This window comes from Epinephelus moara, chromosome 14, assembly GCF_006386435.1.
Source record: "Epinephelus moara isolate mb chromosome 14, YSFRI_EMoa_1.0, whole genome shotgun sequence".
NCBI classification, from domain to species: Eukaryota; Metazoa; Chordata; class Actinopteri; order Perciformes; family Serranidae; genus Epinephelus; species Epinephelus moara.
This window is the reverse complement of record NC_065519.1, coordinates 10,790,976-10,813,023: the sequence shown is the minus strand read 5'-3', so window position 1 is coordinate 10,813,023 and position 22,048 is coordinate 10,790,976. Positions and strand designations below refer to the sequence as shown.

Sequence of the window (22,048 nt, the reverse complement as noted above, 5' to 3'; positions counted from 1 at the left end):
CCCAGAAACATATATGTGCGAGAAATTAAAAGGTTGAATGTAGGACAAGACTGATTATGACAAAGCCACTCTACACCACTGCTGCAACACAAAAGGCAAAGGAGGCAACATTATCAAAAAGTAAATGGAAGTGGCCACAGTGTCGGGGTATTCCACTTCCCTCTGTCACTCAAAGTCAGTAATCTGTATTGTTTTGTATCCAGAAAGTAAACTTCCCGAACAGCGAAATATATATACGCAAAAGGCTCATAATAGTCAGGAAGGGATTAGAGATGGGATGAGAAGGCCCCTTGTTAACACAAATTATATAACACATCCCCATAATTAAGTTAAGAATTTCAATATTTGGAAAAACAAGACTCCTTACTCCCCACAATCCTCCCTGCGAAGCCACAGATAAATCAACCACACAGAGTTAAAAGGGAAGAGATGATAGAGGTGTGCTTTCACTATACATAAGCAGGAAGGGTCCATTAGAGGCAGCGGCAGGTTCAGATGTTTGTCCTGTAGCAGCAAGGTCAAAGGTTGTATCACTGTGACTGACACACGTCTTGCTGAGGAGTATTTTCGCAACATGCTTAAACCCAACCTGCACAAAGATCATATGTTGCAGCATTAATGAAGATGCGTATTCAATCTACGTTATTGTGGTTAGTTTGTCGCAGATAAACATTTGACTCACCGTACTGGTTTTTGCAAAACAAATGAGTCATTATCACAATGCACATACGTTTTTTCTGCTTGTCTGGTGGAGGACAACAAACATGATCCACATGCTTTTATGTGGTATTTCTTGTAGTACTATTTGTTTACGTTAAATATATTACTGAGGAGAGATCAGACATAAAAACAAAGATGTCAGCTCATCACAATATCCTGTCAGTTCTGGTGAAAACTTTATTTTTTTACAAAGTCAGATTTCTAAAGGATAAGGAAATGTTTTGCCTGAGCTGGTGAGGGTTGATAAGATCAGTAACACTCTCATGTCTGTAAGATATATGTTGCTGTAGCCGGTTAGCTTGGCTAAGCATAAAGGCCTTTGCATGCTGTCTAGCTTTTTTTAATGCGTTTCTTTAATCCGTCATCTGAAACCTTGCACACTTATTCTGATGCGTTTTATTGTTCTGTTCGCTGTGAAAATTCACAGTAGGTGACAAAATGAAAAGACACATTTCCTCCTTTGCCTCTCTTCACTGGAGTTACCTATCTGGCTGTCACCTCTCCCTCCCTGTCTTTCATTTGGCACCGCAGCTGCATGAAGGCGCGGAGCTGTCCTCCTCTTCATCATCATCCACCTGAATATTATTATCTGACCTGTTGAACGTGAGCTATCTGAGTTATGAAATGATTCTGTGCATGCTGTTCCTTTGTCTTGTCGCAGCTGTGTCCCGCCGCCACATTTTCTTCACTGGTTCTTGGTCACACATCTCTAAAGGCTTTATACTTACGATTCAAACATGAGAGTGGCATCAATCTTCTCATCTCACTCTCTACCAGAAAGTTAGTATGTCCAAAAATGTCCAACCTTTGCTTTAAATTCGACAACCATGCACTATTGTTCCTTGTTGGCTCATGCTCTCATCATGGGTCTCTCCACAGATAAGCATCTACTCCCCCCACTGACATTTAAAGTGCAGTTTTTACTTGGGAGGATGTTTCTAATGCAGGTTTGTGAGCTCTGGTATGTGCGTCTGAAGGAGGTCAATCATGTGTCTCTGTTGTCTGCAGACAAAGCAGCCTGTGAATAGCCTTACCTCATCACTCAGAGTTGACCTCGGCCCTTGTTTGGTGATTAATATCCCTCCCGCATCACCTGTCACACTGCAGCAGTGCACACACATGCATGCACGCCGCGCTGCAGCCATCCCGCTCTCAGCTGTGAGTGCAGATAAGGGAAATAGCACAGTTAGCACATCCAGTTCTATTTGCTCACCTCTTTCTCAAACAAAGAGGTAAACCTGCCTCTGATAACACAATTACAAAGTGTACATGCCGCCACATTCTCTTGCTTAACCGGCACGGGTTAAAGGTGAATGAAGATACTGAGAGTAAAACTACACACCTGCTTTATCCTGTTGTGCAGGAAGCACGAACCACAAACCTGATCTGTGTCACAGTGTTGTTTCCATATTGGAAAGCAACCTGCTGTGAAGTCTGATGAAGTAATGGAAGTTTTTTTTTCTTTTTGTGCCACATATCAAAGAGCAGACGACCCCCTCCCTCCACCACCCTAAGACCTGCTGCTGGAGGTTCAGAAACCCACTTCCTGGTACTTCGTGTCAAGGTGCCTCGATACACACACACACACACACACACACACACACCACACAAACAGGAAACAGCCCTCTTTCATGTCCCTCAGACTGCACTCTGTTGAAGTTCTTCTGAAGGGTGCAGCAAGAAAGAGGTGAGCTCTAGTCACCAGGTTTAGTTTGAGACATGAAAAGCTTTCCTTTAAATGTTTTATCTTTTCTTCTGACCCCATTAAAACACAAAATGTAGAGAGTTGATTCACCTTGCCACAAACTAGGCTTGCACATTTGATAAAGGTGACAAAATCTGAACAAGGACATTTTCAATTCACCAAATTAAGAAATATTTCTTGTTTTACATGCTATTTAGGCTATGCATGAACACATATATATTCATTTTGTTGGCCAAAATTTCATTCACAGACACAGAGATAGATTTCTGGTCACCTATCTGACCCAATAACACTCTATCACTCTACCAGTGTCTCCTTCTCACTGCCTTTCTCCTACACAAACCTCACCTCATAATATTTTCCATTGAGGTCTCGGAAAAGTGTTTAGGAAAAGACATAGGATGTATTTTTTTACTTTTCAGCCACAGCCCAGATGTTTTGAAAAGCGATTAAGTGTGATCGGAAATGTCACATGAGAAAACGCTGCTTTGTGAAAGACACGATGAGCTGTGTTGCCATAACGAGCCGTACACCCCGTCAGGTCGGTACTATGCATGTGAGAGATGAGAAGGAAGTGAGATGGCTCGCTCATTAGCTACTTTCAGACGCTATATGTAGTTTACATATTTTGTTACACCCGTATATCGGATTTATGTATGCTGGGCAACTTGGAGGTTGCTTCTGGGCAGGATGTGGCTGGTGGGCCGCTAACTGAAAAGGCCTGCTTTGGACTGTAGTGTTGTTACTTGTGTTTGAGGTCAGTTAGACCCCAGAGAAGTCTCTCTGTTCCTCTGATGAACAAACTGTGAAAAACTCCAATAACAGAAATCCAAATAGACGTCACAGATAAAGAGCATGTGAAAATTAATTGTGTTAAACCATGTTCTACAGCTGAGACCCCAAATAGAAGTAATTAGTCATGCTATGTAACTGACTTGTGGAACATATTATCAGTATAAAGGTGACAAAACAATGTTAAGTATGTTTTTCAGCTGTGCTCTGATGAAAATGAAATGCATGTCACTTCAGTAGCATTAAAAAGTTACAGGTTTAAAAGCAGCTCCTTTGACTACAGTTGTATAACCCACTTCTAACACATGCTGTTGCATTGTGGTGTCTTCTTCCAAGTTTGTTGTTGATTACCGCTTTATAATACAATGAGGATTTTATTAACAGTATGTCACGAATACTTGTTGGTTTTCATTTTGTTGCCCACGTTTTCTAACTTTCTCTTCCTCTAAAAGAATGTGTGACACAAAATGAAACAATATGAAGTGGTGAGTAATCCAGTGTGATTATCACAAAAAAGAGCATTGTTTGGAAAGCCATATCCTTGTTTATCTCACTGGTATGCAGGGAAGTAGGTGAAGTAACACATGAGGCTCTCAGCAGGCAGGCTCAGAGATGGGGGTGTAGTGAGGAGGGGGTAAAGGAACAAGACAAGAATCTACCAGGTTCTCTGGAGTAAGGCAACAAGGAGGCCTCCACGGGTCAGCTGTGACGGGTCAGCACCCACCATTGTGTAGAGGGATGGGAGTTCCTGTTCCGGCTCATTTTTTGCAATCTGAGAGAACATAAACACGGACAGACGGAAGTGTCCAGAGAGCGAGAGAAAGCAGAAGCAGTGTGGACGTTGAGAGGAGTGTATGGAGAGGAAGCTACAGTGTGTTTGTACTGAAATCATACACCACTCTGCTTATATTAATAGTGATTGTTATCTACGTTTATTTATCTATGTAAAAATATATAAAATCCACCACGTGGTTCTGTGCTGTATATTTTGATACTCTTATCAGCCTCTGACTCAGTTGTTTAACCCATACTTAAAGAAATATCCTCACAATCACGTCAGTCAGTTTACTTGTAACCTCAGGATTATCGATCAGGTGATAACCTCAGCAAATCACGTTCGTTTTATTCTTGGAAAGGTAACTGTTTCAGCCACCCCTGATCAATACTTCTGCTGAAATCAGGAGTGTCTTGTCTTTGCGTAACCAAACCTGCTCAGTTTGATCATCCCCAGGTCAATACCCCTGGCTGCTCCTCTGTGCTGCTCACCAATCAACTTCCACCACAGTGAAACTCCCTTTAGTTCTGCTTCGTGCACAGAGAAGCAGGGCCAGCTCTATTTCCCATTTTTGACCTTTAAATAGAGCATTTGTAAAAAATATTCTGTCCCTTTATATAAAGCAGGAGCCTGACAGTGAAATATTATGTTGCCATGGAGTCAGTCAAGTGTGGGCTGCAACTTTTTAAGCCTGTGTTTGATTAGAGTTTGGCAAATTAGCACAGTTATAAATTTGCCGAATTAGCTATTAGCAGCTCCTATTTGAAGTGTACCTATAGATGTTCAGACTGCTATCAGTGACACTGGAGAAAACTTTTAAAAGTGATGATTCTCATGCAAGTTCTGCCGTTATAGCAAGTGTCTTTTTGTATGATTTCTAAGTGGATTTAATGGGCGTGCCTCAGTTTTAAAACCTCTGATAAAGAGCTTCAACTTAACTGCCTTCTAAAACCACTGAACTCCCTGAAGGCCTGTTATGCAAATGATAAAATAACCCATGTCCTCTTGTGCCACCCAAAATAAGGTCATATGAAAAGTTCAAGTCAAAGTTGCAATGTTGAACTTTGAATCTTCATTGCACAGATTAAAAAGGACATTATTTTAACCTCATGCAGGAGCATCTAAAATTCAACCCAAGCACACAACTTATCACACGGTTTAACTTTTCAAAAAATACGGGGTTTATTGACTTAACTGCAATCAATACTTACAAAAGAGGGAGAAAAAAAACAGGTTTTCATATAAACTCACAGAAATTACTGTAGTGAAAAAACATGGCTGAAAAAATACATTCAACTGTTTTACTTTCTTTGTGTCAAAAATCTGTTCACCTCTTCCAAAACACGTGAAGGCAACACAGAACAAGTGACTTTAAAAAAAAAAAAAAAAAACCTTAATTGTCCTCCATTTTATCAAATATAAAAAGGCAGAGAAAGCCTTAGCTACCTGGAATGTATTCAAAGAGGCACTTCCAATGGTCAAGAGGGGGCCAAGCAAGTGCATCAAGCATCCAATCAAATTAAAAAGAAAAACAAACTTTCCTCAACCCATTTGGTCACAGCTATTGCTTGTAATAACAGACTGGGTGTTAAGAACAAGACATTTCGACATAACCAGTCGTCTAACGTGGAGACTCTCCTAAACCAGTGATGTGAGGGGTCTGTCAGCACCCCTTTACTTCCACCATCAACCCAAGTACTGTGAGTAAATAACTCAGAAGATCTGAGACGAAACCAGACGAGGTGAATTAATGTGATAACAGTTTGCTACTGTTACTGTCAGATTATTGTAAGATGTGAAGGGGGAAACGTCAGGAATGAATACAAGCAAAATCTACTTTAGATGGAATTGCAGTCCAATAAGAGGGAGTAAGAAAAAAAAAAAAAAAAAAGTACAATAAATAATCAAAACGCAAAACGTCTTTTTTTGCTTTTTTTTGTTGCTTTAAATTAAGTTTCATTTTTGACAAAGTGTAGTTGCAGAACAAAAGTCATTGAAGTACAATATATTAAACTGTGAAAAAAAGGAAAACTGACAAAAACGTCTTCACAATCTTTAGATTAATATGGAAGATCATAATTTAACATAAAAGAAAATATATTCTATTGTTCATTATCCAGATAAATACAAAACAAAATTAACAAAAAAATGCATATGATCAGCAATAAATATGTTCTGATAAGTTAAATAAGCAGTGACAAGCAAACCTTCTGTCTGGAAAGTTTTTTTCAAACAATAATAACCGTAATAATAACATTAATAAAAAATAATTATCAAATAAAGAAAGCAAAAAAAGGGATGTAATGAGTACAGATTGCTCCTCGGAGCAGGTACTAAAGTGGGGGGGGGGGGGGGGGTAAAGTAAAATAGCTTGGAGATCCGATCTCGTCAAGTCGCAGGATGTATAACTGCACCATGGGAATGCTGGAATTCCCCAGATCGGTGAGGATGAAGGCGGGGGGGCAGGGTTGAGAGGCAGGACAAAGTCTTACAGGTTTAATGATCAGTTTGATATCAAGACTTCCTTCCCAAAAAAAAAAAAGAAAAAAAGAAGAGCCAGTGACCAGCAACAGGAGGAGAAAACTCAGGAGGGGGGGGGGACATAACCAACTTCCAGTTCAAAGTCCTTCCTGCAGACTCACCCAGTCCACAATTACATAAGACAGGGCTTGAGAAGAACCGTGACAAGGGGGGTGGAAGGGGGCAAATGAGAAAGAACCAAAAACAAACAGTAGTCCATTCACCCTAAACACATGCAGAAACCGCCCCAGGCACTTTTTTCTCTTTTAAAAACTATTCATATCTTTTCAGGGTCTTTATTTTTTTTCCTTTTTGTCTTAACTCAGTCTGTAAAAACGGCTGCGGTAGATCTACAGTTACGTTAGTGAGCACCCTCTAGCTAGCTCAGGGGAAGTGGTATCGTCAGGGAGGAGGGAGGGAGAAGGGGTTTGGGGTGGGGGGGGGCTAGTGCAATGCACTCCCCTTTCCAAGGCCACTTGTGCTGCTACACATTCAAGAACAAATAAAGAAGAATGAAAGAAAAAAAAAAAACAAGTGGCACCTGGCAAAACAGTCAATTCTTGTTCTTGTGATTTTCATTGTTCAATTTCCTCTCCTTTTTTTTGGCACTATGACACATGGCAGGGTACTTTTTAAAACTTGCTGTGCGGATTTACAGGGGTGAAATGATGAATTTGAGCTGAGAGTTCCCTTAATTGATTACATCCTTACAATGCTAACAAGGAACTAACACGGTGTTGTGTCAGGGAAGCATAGGAAAAGGGCAGAGGTAGAGGGGAGTGCCGTGTTCTCTTTGTGTCATCGAACGTAAAGTCACTGGTGGGTGCGTGCAGTCTAGTCATCAGAGATGGAAAGGCGGCTGAAGATGGGAAGGCGGCGGGTGGTATCCAGCGTGGGGGACTCAGAGCCACTAAGGCTGCCTCCAGAGCTGCTCTGATAGCCCTCTTGGTCTGACAGAGAGTCGGGAGGGCTGGATGGAGACTCGAACATCTGAGGGGACTCCAACATGGGTCTGAAATAGTAAGGCGTGCTTGTTGGAGAGGGAGGTGCAGGGGTGTTGGGCTCTGTGCCTACAGGACCAGCACTGAGGCTGGGCCCGAACAGGTTGGCCAGCTCCTGGCTGGAGTAGGTGAAGGGGTTACTGCTGGGCCAGTCGGGGACCTCATCAGGGAAGAACATGGGTGGAGGGGTGACCGAGGTGGGGCTGTCTCTCAGCCCAGCTGAGCTGGAAAAGCCTGCAAAGCTGTAGCTGTGCTGCAGTCGAGGCTTCTCCATCCTGTTGGAGGAGTTAAGAGGGGAGCACTGCTGGGGAGGTCCACGGCGCTCCTCAGCATTGTGGATGAAATGGCAGCGAGGCCCGTATGGGCAGAAACCGATGGTGTGGAAGGTGCGGCACAGCTCAGTTTTGTATTTGGGATGGCGGCTCAGGCTGCGAAGTTCATGGATTCCATGAGCAAACTGGCATTTGTCTCCGTACTTGCAGGAGCCATTCTCCTCGAAGGGCCTGCAAAGCTCCGTCTTGTAACGGCTGGAGTTCACTTGGCTGCCGCCGCTGGTGGGACTGGCAGGGCCCAGACACTTGTTGAGGGGCCTCTCTCCCGTCTCAGAAAAGGAGCGGTCTCGCATGCGGTTCTCTTTGTTGCCAACCCCTGAGATGAGCGAGGAGTGGTCCGCTGCCTTCAGGCTGTTCAGAAACTGGTTCTGGCTGAACTTTGTGCTGCTGACAGAGTGCCGCCGCTGGTACACGCCTCCCACTGAGGGAGATCCCACCGCCTTCCTGTCCAGCAGGGCTCCGGCGGGGCTGGAGATGGGCACATTAGTGCCAGTGCAAGGGACAGACATGGGATGGGGGGCACCCAAGTTGTTGTTGTAGCTGAGCAGTTTGTTGTTCTGCAGAGACACAAAGAATACACATAATTTAAAAAAAGTATTCATCATGTTCAAAGCTGACAGTTAATGTGGTCCTGATTTTAAAGCGAGCTGGTGGGCTGGAGAGAAAAAACCCAACAGCCTCCTCTTGCATGACTGTGTTCTTTTTGGCTCTGACAACATAAGCGGATACAGGCCTATAGAACAGCAGCTGGTTTGGCAAGTTGCCCTGGTTAGGAATGTGTGCCTGTTTAGTAAATGGAGCAGCAGCACATGAGAGGCCACAGGGCTGCTAGTAGCTACAAAGAGCCTGCATCATTTGAAAGATAATGAAAGTGGCAACGCATCCTGCTGAATTACAAGGGGGGGAATTGATCTGCTTCTCAATACACTTACAAACTAGATGAGATGACTGATTTACATAAGCATTGAAGCCACCAGAGAGTAAAGTATAACAACCACGAGCACAAAAAAAGGCGCAGTTTTAACAGAAATCTGACACTGAAAACATTAAACTGTATGCAAACTAAACAGAGCAGTGACGTGACTAACCAGGGAGCCGCTACGAGTTTAAAAACAGTTATTTTCCAATAAATATCATCGTTAAACTGGGTTTATCATAAACGCAGTTTTATAGGAGCAATAGTAGGTAAAAGCCAGACAAATCTAGTCAATGATTAGCGAGCATGTGGCTGCTTTGTGAGGAGTATTAAAAGTGGCGCAAAACTGCCCTCATTAACAGAAAGAAGCTAACGTTCGGATACAGCACCGTGCCTCGTTAGCGAAACTACTAATTTAAGGTTTGCGTATGTGGCACGTGTTAAATTTAAATTTTAAAGTGTTAAACTTTTAACAAACAGTTAGTGTTAAGTTACAGGCAGGCTTCGGCACACTTTTAAAGCCACTAGTTCAACGTAAATAACCCCAACGATGGTGTTAAAACAGGAAACAACAGGTAAAAGTCAGCAAACAGTCGACGTCAAAGTGAAGCGAAAAACAAATCAAAAACAGCCAAACAACAACAAGCCTCCACACACAGGCGCGTCACGGCAGAGGGCCGCGGTCATGCAGCTCATCATTCCTCCACAGCGGCTAACTCACTGCTGCTAACAGGCTAACACACTCCTATCATACAAAACACCACCACACACACAGAGGAAAAAGTTTTAAAGCTACCTTGTTCATTACTTCGAAGTCGAAGAAAGGCGACACCACGGCTGTGGTCATCTTTGCAGCGACCAGGGTTTAAATCAAAAGTAGTAAAAACAAAAAAAAAACAAAAATAAAAAAAACAAACTGTGCTTGTTAGAAAAGTTGCGCAGGTCTGCTGAGGTCTCTGATTTGCAGCTCCTGTGTATTTTTGACCCTGCAGAACTCCCCCTCTGCCCTGCACCAGCCCCGACATTTGCTTTATAATCCTTTTGCAGGAGGAGCCTCAAAGCGCTGGGCGTTAACTTTCAGTTAACTTTTTTTTTTTTCTCTCCTTCCTCTTCTGGATGGACAAACTTGCTGTGGGTTGTCAGTTTGTTTGAGATTACTACACTGTTGTACGCAGAATGAATACTAAACAGGCTTTATCTGTGAGCAACGTGTGGTAGAATTAACCCAGTTTTTATCTTTTTCTCTGTAGTAAGCCACTTTATTAGTTTATGAGGGGAGTTTAGACATTAAAAAAGTGACTTATTACACTTGTGATACTGTACATGCTCTGTTTATGAACTTTATGTAGGTTTAAAGTTAGAAAGTCAGCTTAATTTCCCCCCTGTCCCATGGAAGTCTGGTACTGGAGCAGTCTGGAGTTGTTTACTGGGAGGCGCTGCACTATCCTCAGGGTTTCAGCTACCATCCACTACTCTGTAATTAATTTACTCTTAATTGCTGGACTGTAACGTCACTTATGGGACTTTCCGGTGAACTCAGGCAGCCAGGGCTTTTAACTCTTTCCCGACCACCACAATTTCTCCCCATTAAACCCCCTCTCCCTCTCACTGTTCCTCACCAGCAGCTCTAACTGCTGAATATGTGCATGGATGTCATTCCATCAGGTAGGCGATAATAACCTGATACACTAGTGACCTCACCAGATTTTCAACCACAGCCGGTGACAATGACACTCGCAGCCACATATGAAAGAGCTGTGCTGCACAGTGAGTGAAACCTATACAAATCTATTGTGGTCCGTCGTCTTCCTCTCTCCCTCCTGCCCTCTCTGAATCCATGACAGAGCAGCCATCGGCCATGTGCAGAGTCAATGTCAGGGTTGGGTTGCTGGAGAATAGAGAAGAGGGGAAAGAATGGCAGGGTAGGGGGAGAAGAAAAGAAGCTGTTAACTAAAAAAAAAGTTGGAGGTGGAGGAGGGGATGAGGGCGTGAGGGGGAGATTTACGGGGGACGTTTATTACTACACAGAGCTGCCCCAGGGAGGTGAGGGAAGAGAGGGGTGGGGAGAGAAGGAGGGAGGCAAAACATTCCCCTTTTCCCTTCCTCTTCTTTGCCTATACAGAAGCCACACAGGGGGTGGAGAGCTTTGTCTCAGCTGTGGAGGAGGCAGGGGATGTTGTTTTTGTCCTGAAATGTTGGATTCAGTCGAGATAGGAAAGGCCTCAGCTTGGATGCAGCATCCTCATTTCAAACAAACATCTTCCTCCCAGTACATTAAGAAAAGTAACTTTCTGAGATTCTCTGGACCCAGTCAAGAAGAGCGAGGGTGTGTGTTTTAACATAAAAAGAGTTTTACGAGCTGGGGCTGTTTGGAGTAATCTCCCCCTGGTGTGTTTTCACAGACGACCGGGTGGGATGACAGACTTGCTGGAAATCACGTCTGCAGTTCAAAGGCCCTGTCGCTGATTGATTAAGTAGATCAGATTGATCGTGTCTCCTCTGAAAAGCAGGGACGTAGGAGGGGAATCACAGCTTCTCCTTTTTTTCGGCACATACAAAAAAACCTATAGCTGGTGTGAAATGATCTGAAGGACTCATAATATGTCACACATTAAAACATAATCAGAGCATGTGTTTATTGAAGTACAATGCACAGAGGGGGCTGTGATGTTGCAGCGAATGGATTCTCGTCCAGATTTGAACCCCACGAGGTCAGCAGGGTTCAAAAACACAACAACAATCCGCTGACTCTGATGTGAAATGTCTTCCTTACTTGGACCCTGGCCTCAAGAAGCCTCACACACACCGCAGTTGTTTACTTTAATACTCTCAGATGTATCGTGCCTGCTTGATATTGTGCGGCGCAGTCATCCTTCCAGGTTTGGGAGGAGGCACCTGTTTCCTGCCAAAATGAAAACCTCTCAGGGGATATTGTCAGACGTGTTCCCGTTTTAAACATGCAGACGGTAAATGGCATCGTTTTGACTCAGTGGCTTGCAGACATCAGCACATGCCACAGGACTTTTAAACATTTTGTTTCACTGAGAGGTTATGTAAGCTGCATTTATACGTCTGGGGTGTACTGAATTCAACACAAATCCTTCCAGTCCTAAAGTGACAAGATTATTGTGCAACCAAGAAAGTTGCGATCAAGTCACTTAGTGGGCTTTGGTGACATTTGAAGGTGTAGACTAGACTTTGCATCAGAATACTTACAAAACAGGATATTCATATTCACTCAAAGGTGACATTTATGACAGTAATACTGAAAGTTACCATGTGAACAATAAGGCTGCAGCTGATAACTGCATTTGATCATAACAGTTATTATTCAGTTTATTGTTTGGCCTATCAGCTGTGAGAAAATAGGGAAATTCTCACAGATGAGAAGCTAGAATTGGAGGATGTTTGACACCTACTGCTTGGAAAATGACTAGTTTCAGATTATTTTTCTGCTGATTGACTAATTGATAATTTGACTAATTGTTTCGACTCTTTATACATATAAATATATTTTCCGTCACAGCTTGTAAAAGTGACGGGTGGAACATTAATGAGAATTTCTGTCCAATTTTTTCCACTGACTTACAAAGTGAAAAACAAAAAAGGAATAAACTAGCTCTCAGCCCTTCTTTAGAGAGGATTTTCCTCTTGCTGTTGACAGAGTCGGGTTTCTCCCTCTGGAGATTTGATTTCTGAGGATTTGTGCTCCTCGAGGTCAAAGCTGTCCTCCTCTGGCTTGTCGGCCCTATCAGTCTCAGCTGGAGCTGCGGTCCGTCACTCCTCAGCCGGATGGTTTGATTTCTGCCTCCTGTGCTGACGACCCCCCTCCTCAGAAGGGAGGACTGGGATGAGGCTTGAGGTCACTGATAACATTTAAGTGGGATGACTGGATGCTAAATCTTTTATCTAACTGAGCAGGAGATGAAAGAAGTCATGGGGAAACTCAACAAATTGGAAGCTGTCTGTGGTGACAGTGTGTTAAAGCAACAGTTTGCTGTAGTTCTTCCTCACAGCCAACAGAGGGCAGAGTTCTTCCTCTTCGCTGTTCCCTTGTTGCAGCATTTCCTATTTACTCCCCTCTCTTTGTACAGCATCTAAAGTGTCTCCATGTTTGCCTGAGGCATAAATTTAGATTATCACAACGGTAACAGCATGAGTGAGAATTTCTAAGATTAGACGCTGGGGTCAGCACAGTCAAACACAGCTCTTTCCTTGTGTGGCTTTGAGGTGAATTAGGACTCAGCACAAGCCTGTGTATTGTGTAATCATCCTTTCCACTGACACACTAACTTACTGGCCTTATATGAAGCAAAGAGACTTATCAGCTGTACAAAACACAAATGCTGACACGGGTTGTGCTGTAATGTCAAGCTGTGCTGCACCACATCGCACTTAGGGCGACCACAAGGTTCATGAAACGATGTCATAAAGGAGAAATAAATATTTTTACTGCCTCATGGTACTTAATGTATACTCAGGGGATTGATAGGGTTGTTGATAAACACCAGTGACACAGCTGTTTGCCACATAATGGCACTTATGATTTCTTATAAACAATTTCCAGCTGAAGTATCTGTTTAGGAAGAAACAGTCCCCCACCCCCCCCCCCCCCCACACAGACACACACACACACATGTATTTTCAATTCCGTAAAACTGAAGGGTATTACAAGCAACTGTAAGTGGAAAGTCACCTCTTCACTAGAAATGTGCTTTGCATCTTGTCAGTGTGGTGAAAACATTATATAATTATTTATGTTAATTCCAGGCGAGCATGTCGTGACTGAAGATCAGATCTTTACTTTACTTTATACCTTATTAACAATCTTTGTTTATATTTTGTTTTTATTTTTTTATGTTTCTTTGTTATGTAACTGCTGCACAATAATTTCCCTCGGGATAAATAAAGCTTTATCTCTCAAGCACAAGTATTATTACCGTAATGTAAAAATACTAAAACAGTTACAAGTTCTGGATTCTGAATAAGTAGAGAAGAAGGATAGGGAATACTAAGTAAAAAGTAAAAAAAAAAACAAAAAACAGTTTTATCAGCAAAATGTACTTATGATGTTTAAAATAGAATTTTATGTATTTTCTCATTATTTAATCATTATTACAAACACCATTTTGCTGTTGTAGTAGTTGGTCAAGTTGGAGCTGATTTTAACTGCTGTAACCATGCACCATGTTTTTTGTTTAAGTTGAAATTAAAGAACTAATTTTCAGGTTAATACTTGTTCTAGTAGAAACCCAAAATACATGTTTACATGCTTTAATGGTCAAAAAACCAAATATTTTCTCATACTATCTGTGCTGGAACACCTGTATTCACCCTCTGTCTGTTTGTTTCTTTAACCTCTATCATGAAAAAGCCCAGTCTGCTCTGATTGGTCCGTATTTCTGGATTGTCTGCATCTCAGCATCTAATAGTGACACTTTCTGCTGTGAAAAATTCCTAGTAGAAGCTTCTAAACACAATCATACATGTTCCAGCAGGAGTATGATCTGAAATCGGGGAGAAATTAACATTTCCCTGACATTAGCATGTAGCTACATGTAGCAGTGTACTAGCAGCCAGGGAATGACTGCACATAGTGGCACTTTCTATCGTTAAAGATCAACAACAAAAGCCTCTAAACACAACTGGACCTGTTCCAGCTGGATTATGGTCCAAATCAGGGAGAATTAACAACATCAGCAACCATGTTTACATGTTGCCCTGATGTTAGCATGTAGCTACATGTAGCAGTGTACTTGCAGCTGGGGAGTTACTGTGTATAGTGGCACTTTCTCCGTTAAAACTTACCAATAAAAGCATCAAAGCACTGGACATTTTCCAGCAGGGATAAGGGGCAATAATAATATTTATATTAATATTATTATTATTATTTATTGCTGTTTCTTGTATTTTTTGTACTTTTTCTGCATGCCTAGTTTTTTAAGTTTTTAAACATTGAAATCTTTAATTTGACTCTTTACCTTTGACTGCCGTAACACTGGAATTTCTCAATTGTGGGATCAATAAAGGTGTATCTTATCTTATCTTATCTCTTAACAACATCAGCAACCAAGATTACATGTTTCCCTGACGTTAACATGTAGCTACGTGTAGCAGTGTACTGGTAGCCTGGGAATTACCTGTTATAGCGGTATTTTTCACTGTGAAAAGCCACCAATAAAAGCTTCTAAAAACAATCAGACATATTGTAGCAGGAATATGATCTGAAATCAGGGCCAATATAGAGTAAGAGTAAATGTTTACCTAATATTAGCATATAGCTACATGTAGCAGTTTGCAGGAATGACTGTATACAGTGGCACTTTCTATTGTTAAAATTCAACCATAAAATGTACATAACACAACCGGATCAGTTCCAGCAGGATTATGATCCAAAATCGGGGAGAATTAACAACACCAGCAACCATGTTCACAGTTAGTGTGTACAGTGGCACTTTCCCCTGTTAAAACTTACCAATAACAGCTACAAAGCATAACTGTTAACATGTAGCTACATGAAGCGGTGTACTGGCAGGAATGACCTGGTATAGCAGCATTTTCTACTGTGAAAACTCACCAATAAAAGCTACTTAACACAATCAGCTGTGTTCTAGCAGCATTATAATACAAAATTAGGGCCAGTATAGCAACATCAGCAACAAAGAGTGAATGTGTCCCTAATGTTAGCATGTAGCTACATGTAGCAGTGTGCAGGAATGACTGTGTGTAGTGGCACATTTGTATTGTTAAAAATCAACCATAAAATGTTCATAACACAACCTGACCTGTTCCAGCAGGATAATTATTTAAAATTAGGGAGAATCAATGACATCAGCAACCATTTTTTCCTGACATTAGCTTGTAGCTACATGTAGCATTGTACTTGCTGGAGAGTTACTGTGTGTAGTGGCACTTTCTCCTGTTAAAGCTTCAAAGCTAGCAAGGGATAAGGTCTGAATTGGAGCGAACTTTACATCATCAGCAACCAAGATTACTTGTTTCCCTGAAGTTGGCATGTAGCCATATGTAGCAGTTTGCATGCAGCCCAGCAATGAGCCAGTATAGCGGCATTTTCTAATGTGAAAATTCACCAATAAAAGCTTCTTAACACAATCAGACATGTTATAGCAGGAGTATGATCTGAAATCAGGGCAAATATAGGAACATCAGCAACCAAGATTACATGTTTCCAGGATGTTAGCATGTAGCTACATGTAGCAGTGTAGGCTACACAATGTAAACACCTAGTAGCAAGCCTGGATAAAATATATAAAGTAATCCAACACAATCTGATGTAATCTTGTAGCCAAAGAAGAAAAAAGTATTTTAGCACAGCTTGAAGCCTGAGGTTTTTGCTCACTGGGAAGACTTCTTCATACATTGAAACTTGTGCCACGTTTTATATGAACATCCATCATTGTAATATATATATATGAAAGAAAATAAGGTCAAGCATAAGACGTCCCCTTTTAAGTTTAAATTTCTTTCTGTACAAAGAATCTAATGATTTGAAATAAAAGTAATGGAATGAAAAGTACAAAATAAACATGAAATAGCATAAAAGGGAAATACTCAAGTAAGGTCAAAGTACTTAAAAATTATACTTGAGTAAATGTACAAGTACATGTTCCTGTCACCACTGAAAGCATGATACATTACATAAAACTGACCTATTAAAAGCCCTAGATTACTTAAGACTCCTATAACTTCCCATTTATTTCCCCAGCATGTGAGCACATCTTTCGTAACACTGACAGGACAGATTGTTGAGCAGTCAGCGGTTAAGGATAGCCAAGTTCGACCTAAACACGCTTTGATTCCATGAATATGTTGTCATGTGTCTGCCCACGTTCGCCGTTGACCCTGCGTGGGTTTTGTTTCTGTATACATTCTCTTCCCCACATCCCAATTTGTGTGATCCTGTTCTTGTCTGTATAAGCTTTGACAGCCAGGACCATCCGTGATTGCCTCCTTTCATGTCTCATGGTATGTTTGCCAAATTCATAAGGGAGGAGTGTGGTCATCATGCGGGGTGAAGCTCGCCTCAGAGGAACAGGGTGAGGGAGAGAGAAAGAGGGAGGGAGGCAGGAAAATAAGAACTAGCAGCGATTAATTGTCCATAAGAGTAGCCACAGCATTGTTAGTGGTGAACCGCCAGCTGCTCTTGCTGATGTTGTTCCCATGATTCGCTCCAGCATGCCCATCCACTCCACTTCCACTGCCCTTCATCTCACACTGGGTGGGATGCGGCATCAATGCGAGGCTTGGCTCATTTTGTGTGGCTTCGACACGTCACGGCATTACAATCGCAACCCGAGTTCAAAACAAACACCACGTTGGAAATGAAAGTCTTTGGCCTCCGTCAGTGGCAATTCACGGGGAAATAGAAGAAGAATAATGATGTTTTGGTTGAATGTGAGGTCGCAAAAATAGCAACAAAACAAGAGAGTGAAGGGGGACGGCGTTTAAAGGAGATTTACTGTCTAATTCTCTGCTGACACGCCGCTCTCTGGAGGACGGTTGTATTTAGAACGAAAGGCCAGCTTCCTCCTCTGACTTCCTGACCCGTGTTTCCTGAGGAACAATCTTTTTGTCTGTCCCGAGGTGGCTCATGGGAAGGGAGAGTTTGGTTTTCCGCTTGCACATTAGGGGTCGCGGCAAAGGTCAAAGCCATCAAGCTATAGAAATGAGACGATGACCGCAGCTATGTGACACAAAGCACACTCAGAGATTGCAGATGACGTGCAGATACACTTAGAGAAGCGAGGAATCTAGTACTTGTTGTGTCCACCCCCTCCCTTGGGCTCAGTGCACCTCCACTGGGGACTGGACAGACCTGACCCTGGTCCAGGTGTCATGACCATGCGGCGGACGCTGAAACGAGATATTCCTCAGCTCCTCACTCAGCGCAGGAGGAAAAATCAATGGGCTTTGTATATCGTAGGAACAGTGGAAAGCATTCTCTCACCAAAAAATCCTGCCCCTGTCCCATCTGTCTCCATTCTCCGGCACTCTCAGACCTCACAACCGGCCCTGTGTGGTCACTCCTGGACTAGAATTACACAGTCCATGTGTCCGGCTCTGGACAATACACAAAGCCAACCGCCCTGTGTGACCCTGCCCACTTTTTCTCACACTTCTACCCCTCGCAGATTTATTGAATTGGACGAGTCTTCTCTCCGGTTATTGATACTTCTCCAGATGCTGTTGACGAGGACGCACTTCTGACATTGTGTGTTTGACGACAGCGTCGCCTCTCATAAATGAGACTCTTGGAAATTAGCGTTTGATGGTGTGTGAATTAATGCAAGCGTGTTTTGATTAAGATGATGTTGAGCTTTGAGAATAGGATTAGTTGTTTGAGAGCCGTCCTCAGTCGACCCAGGGCATATGGTGATGTCAAATTCCTCCTTGTTGTAGGCGTGTGATGATTTATTGTGAAAAACCGTGCTTTTATTGTTGCTGCAGCTCAGCTTTGAACCTTTTTTTGGTGCCTGCCTTTATTGCCAGTAGAACACTACAAATTATCTGCAGATTATTTGATGAAAACACCACTGCAGGTCTGTTGTTTTTCATTACTACTCTCCATGCAGGTATTAACTTCTGGTTAGTGTCAATTATGGGATCCCCCCCCAGAGCTCAGTGCACCTCAACTTACAGAAAACAACAGACAGAAAAAAGCAAACAACACGTGCTCAGCATTTAGAAAAAAATGCTGCAAATAAATAAAACACAGCCAAGTTGAGAAACACATTCATCAACCTGACAACACGTATGTCGCCCAAAGAAACGTGCTGCAATTACAGAAAACACAACACAAATACAGAAACACACTGGTTGTGTTTTCTAGTTGTGTTTTCTGTATTTGCAGCATGTTTCTGTTTTCGGTTGTGCTTCTGTATTTGGTTGTGTTGTTTCTATTTGCTGCCTGTTTCTGTATTTTCAGCATGTTCCTGTATTTGGTCGTGTTGTCTATTTGCAGTGTGTTTTCTTATGCTATATATTTTTGTTTTCCCTCTGTTTGTGTGGTACAACACCACATGTCCTGCCACTGGCGTTGGCTGTCTGCCATGTTTGTACTGTGTGCCTGTTTTTACTGTGTGTGTGTTATATTTTGTGCACTGATTCACCTTAATCAATCATTGTGTTGGGGAATTGGGGAAGACTTTTCTTTGATGAACTTGTGATTTTTCTGCTGCATTTGTTGTCTTTAGTTGCAGTGTGCTGAGCTCTCAGGGCCTCCGTAGCTTAAAGTTTTGAAGGTAATGTAGCTGAAGAAAAGCAGTTGGTAAGTGTAGTGGTGAACCATTACCAGACACCAGAAGAAAATGTTGGCATTGTTGTGCCGGCAAACCAAGGATGTGTTACATTTGCAAGTTTTATACGTATCATATAAGGGTTTCTGAAGTGACGTTATAGGAGCTGAGTTTGTCATCAGGAGGTGGAGAGGACAATGGATGGCTTGTCACTTGGGCCAGATGCCTGCCAAGTTGCAGACCACTGTAGGCCGCCAGTTGTGATGTAGGGAGTCATTGCTCTGTTACCCACTTTTCTTTAGGCACCAAACGTGGTGTTTTGTAGTGACCTGCCACTGGAATAGTGCCACGAAAAACAGTTGTTTACTAAGACACTGTTCCGTTTCATGCTAGGGTCGTGCCATAAAAAGCAGTTGTTATGTATCAAGACATCGCTGTCTTCTCTCTAGGGACAGAATCACGAAAAGTAGTTGTTCTTTTCGAAAAGACATCCCGTGTTTCCTGTCTGGATAGTGGCACGAAATGCTGTTGTTATTTTACCAAGACATCACTGCATTTCCTCCCAGGACAGAGCCACGAAAAACTGTTGTTGTTTACTGAGACATTGCCAGGTTTCCTGCCCAAATAGTGGCACAGAAAGCAGTTGTTGTTTACCGAGATATTGCTGTGTTTCCTGCCAGGATAATGCCACAAAATGCGGTTATTATTTTACCAAGACATCCCTGTTTTCCCTCCCAGAAAAGAGCCACACGAAGTGGTTGTTCTTTTCGAAAAGACATTGCCATGTTTCCTGCCCAAATAGTGGCACGAAAAGTGGTTGTTGTTTACCAAGACAGTGCTGCATTTTCTGCCAGGATAGTGCCATGTAAAGCAGTTCTTTTTTATTCAGACATCCCTGGATTTGATGCTGGGATAGTGCCATGAAAAGCAGATGTTGTTTATTGAGATATCACTGCGTTTCCTGCGGTGATTGTGCTCCCAAAACCAGGTATTTTAAGCTAAAACGTCATCTTTTCCAAACCATAACCATGTGTTTTGTTTTGTTTTTTTGCTAAAATTTAACCACACATTGATCACATTGTTTAACTGTAGTTTCAGTGATTCTGCGACATAATAACATGCAAATGTAAAGTATCTGTTGTTTGCAGAAATGTTCAATGCAAACATATTATTGTGGCAACTGAGCTGTATGTTTTCTGAATGCTCAGCCCTCAGCACCTTAGCTTATGATTTAGGAGGTAGTGTAGCTGAAGAAAATAAGTAGGTGATGGATGAAGTGAACTCAGAGAGCTACAGGTGTTTCAGCTTCAGCAGCAGATTAATTCATCTGTTAAACTGCACCATTGCCTGTCCCCCTGAGATGAAACGTCCCAGTAACGTCTGCTCTTTTTTCTGTGTGACCTGCTGCGACTCCCGGAGGGTCATATGAGCTCGTGAAGTATATCCATCTTCGCTTTAATGGAAAACGACGAGGAAATGAGCAAAACTCAAGCTATGTGGATAAAGATCAAGGAGTCTGTGGTAGAAAGATTTCCTCCGAGGAATATAGACAAAGACTCAAACAGCATTTTATGTTCCCAAAGGGGCCAGAATACGTCACCGTCTTACCGCTTTGATTGTAATTTTTGTAAAAGCGCTCCCAATCACTCAAAGAAAACAACTCTGAGGGATTTTGTGTGATTGCCCACAGTCCAAACAGGGCACAGCCCCAAAATAGAGTTTGATGTCCAAGATGAGTCTAAGCTGCTTCTTTTTCTTCTGTTTTTGTAAAGAAAACAACCCTCTGGGTCTTTGAGGCCGGTCCAGTCCAAATGCCCCCAACTGTTCCCCACTCCGCCTTCCCTTTCTCCTCTCCCTCTTTCAGACTGTCTTCTTCCCTGGCAGTGAAAGAAGGTGCAGCTGTGTGGAGTCCTTTGGGCTGAATGAGAAGAATCAGCCCATTTGGTTGACTTTCCTGGCCAAAGCTATAATTTTCTCCTGCCAGGGTTTAACATCCAGTCCAGAGCAGTTCCTGGGCTCCAGCCGCTTGCATCCAACAGGACAATGGGGATTGTCCTACAGCCATATACCACACAGGAGTCCAACTGCCTGTCTGCCAAAATGTGGAAGCATCTACGTGTCCAGACCAAACCACTACCTTCTTTACAAGTCAATTAGTCCATTTTTCAAGTCTTTAAAATTGCTGAGTCTTCTTGTTTTTGACACAGTTCTACTCGTTTCCAGGGTTCCTGCAGATCCTTAAAAAGTCTTCAAAGGCATTGAATTCAGTAATCTTGAAATAAGGCCTTCACTGGTATTAAAATGTCAAAAAGACTTTTGGTTACATCTATTTTTTGAATAATTGACCCTTAGCTCAGACCTGCCCCTTTCTGATGGTCCGCCTCCTGATTTCAGAGGGAAGCAGACTGTAAATGGGATGTCAAACTAACTCAGCAGCAAAAACAGGTTGAAAAGATACAGAAAGTCAGAGGTTCAAGTCTAACGTACAGATCACAATGTAAACGTGAACGACCACATCACTTGGCAATGAATGTTGTTTAGTGTGAACCCGGCATTACACTTTAGAGGATTTGATTTTGGTTTTGGAATGGGGAAGAAACGTATATCTCCTTTCAACCTTTCCAGGTTAATGATTATTATTGATACACATGCTCCAGGCACAACATTTAGCTCAAAATCCACAAAACCAGCTTGAAAACAAAGAAAATCTGTAACAATTACGTAAGAGTCTCTGGAGCACAGCCGTGTAGTTGTCAGACTCTTGTCAGAGCTGGCCAATGCTGTGTTATGATTGCCCAGTCTGTGTTTGTCGGGGCGGGACTTAGCAATAGATCAGTTGACAGAATGCCTCTTGCATTAATATCACACAGATCACGACAGCAAAACAAATAACACTTATATTTTGTTTCTAGCAGGGATGCTCAGAGGATCCACCATCTGCTAGCTACCCAGCAAGCAATAGTCGTGATTTAAACGTATTGGCTATATTTAGCTCCGATTTAGTCTAGCTACATGTAACCCAAATCTAGCC

General features: G+C 42.3%; 1 protein-coding gene across 1 annotated transcript; it reads right to left on the bottom strand.

The window, feature by feature from the left end:
* Positions 1 to 5,149: 5,149 nt before the first annotated feature.
* On the bottom strand, positions 5,150 to 9,783 carry zfp36l1a (zinc finger protein 36, C3H type-like 1a). The gene is made up of 2 exons (XM_050061722.1): positions 9,558 to 9,783; positions 5,150 to 8,402 (listed from the first exon to the last, which is right to left on the bottom strand). The coding sequence occupies exons 1-2, from the start codon at positions 9,606 to 9,608 to the stop codon at positions 7,347 to 7,349; spliced, it is 1,107 nt and encodes a 368-aa protein (XP_049917679.1). The 5' UTR covers positions 9,609 to 9,783; the 3' UTR covers positions 5,150 to 7,346.
* Between the last annotated feature and the right edge of the window lie 12,265 nt (positions 9,784 to 22,048).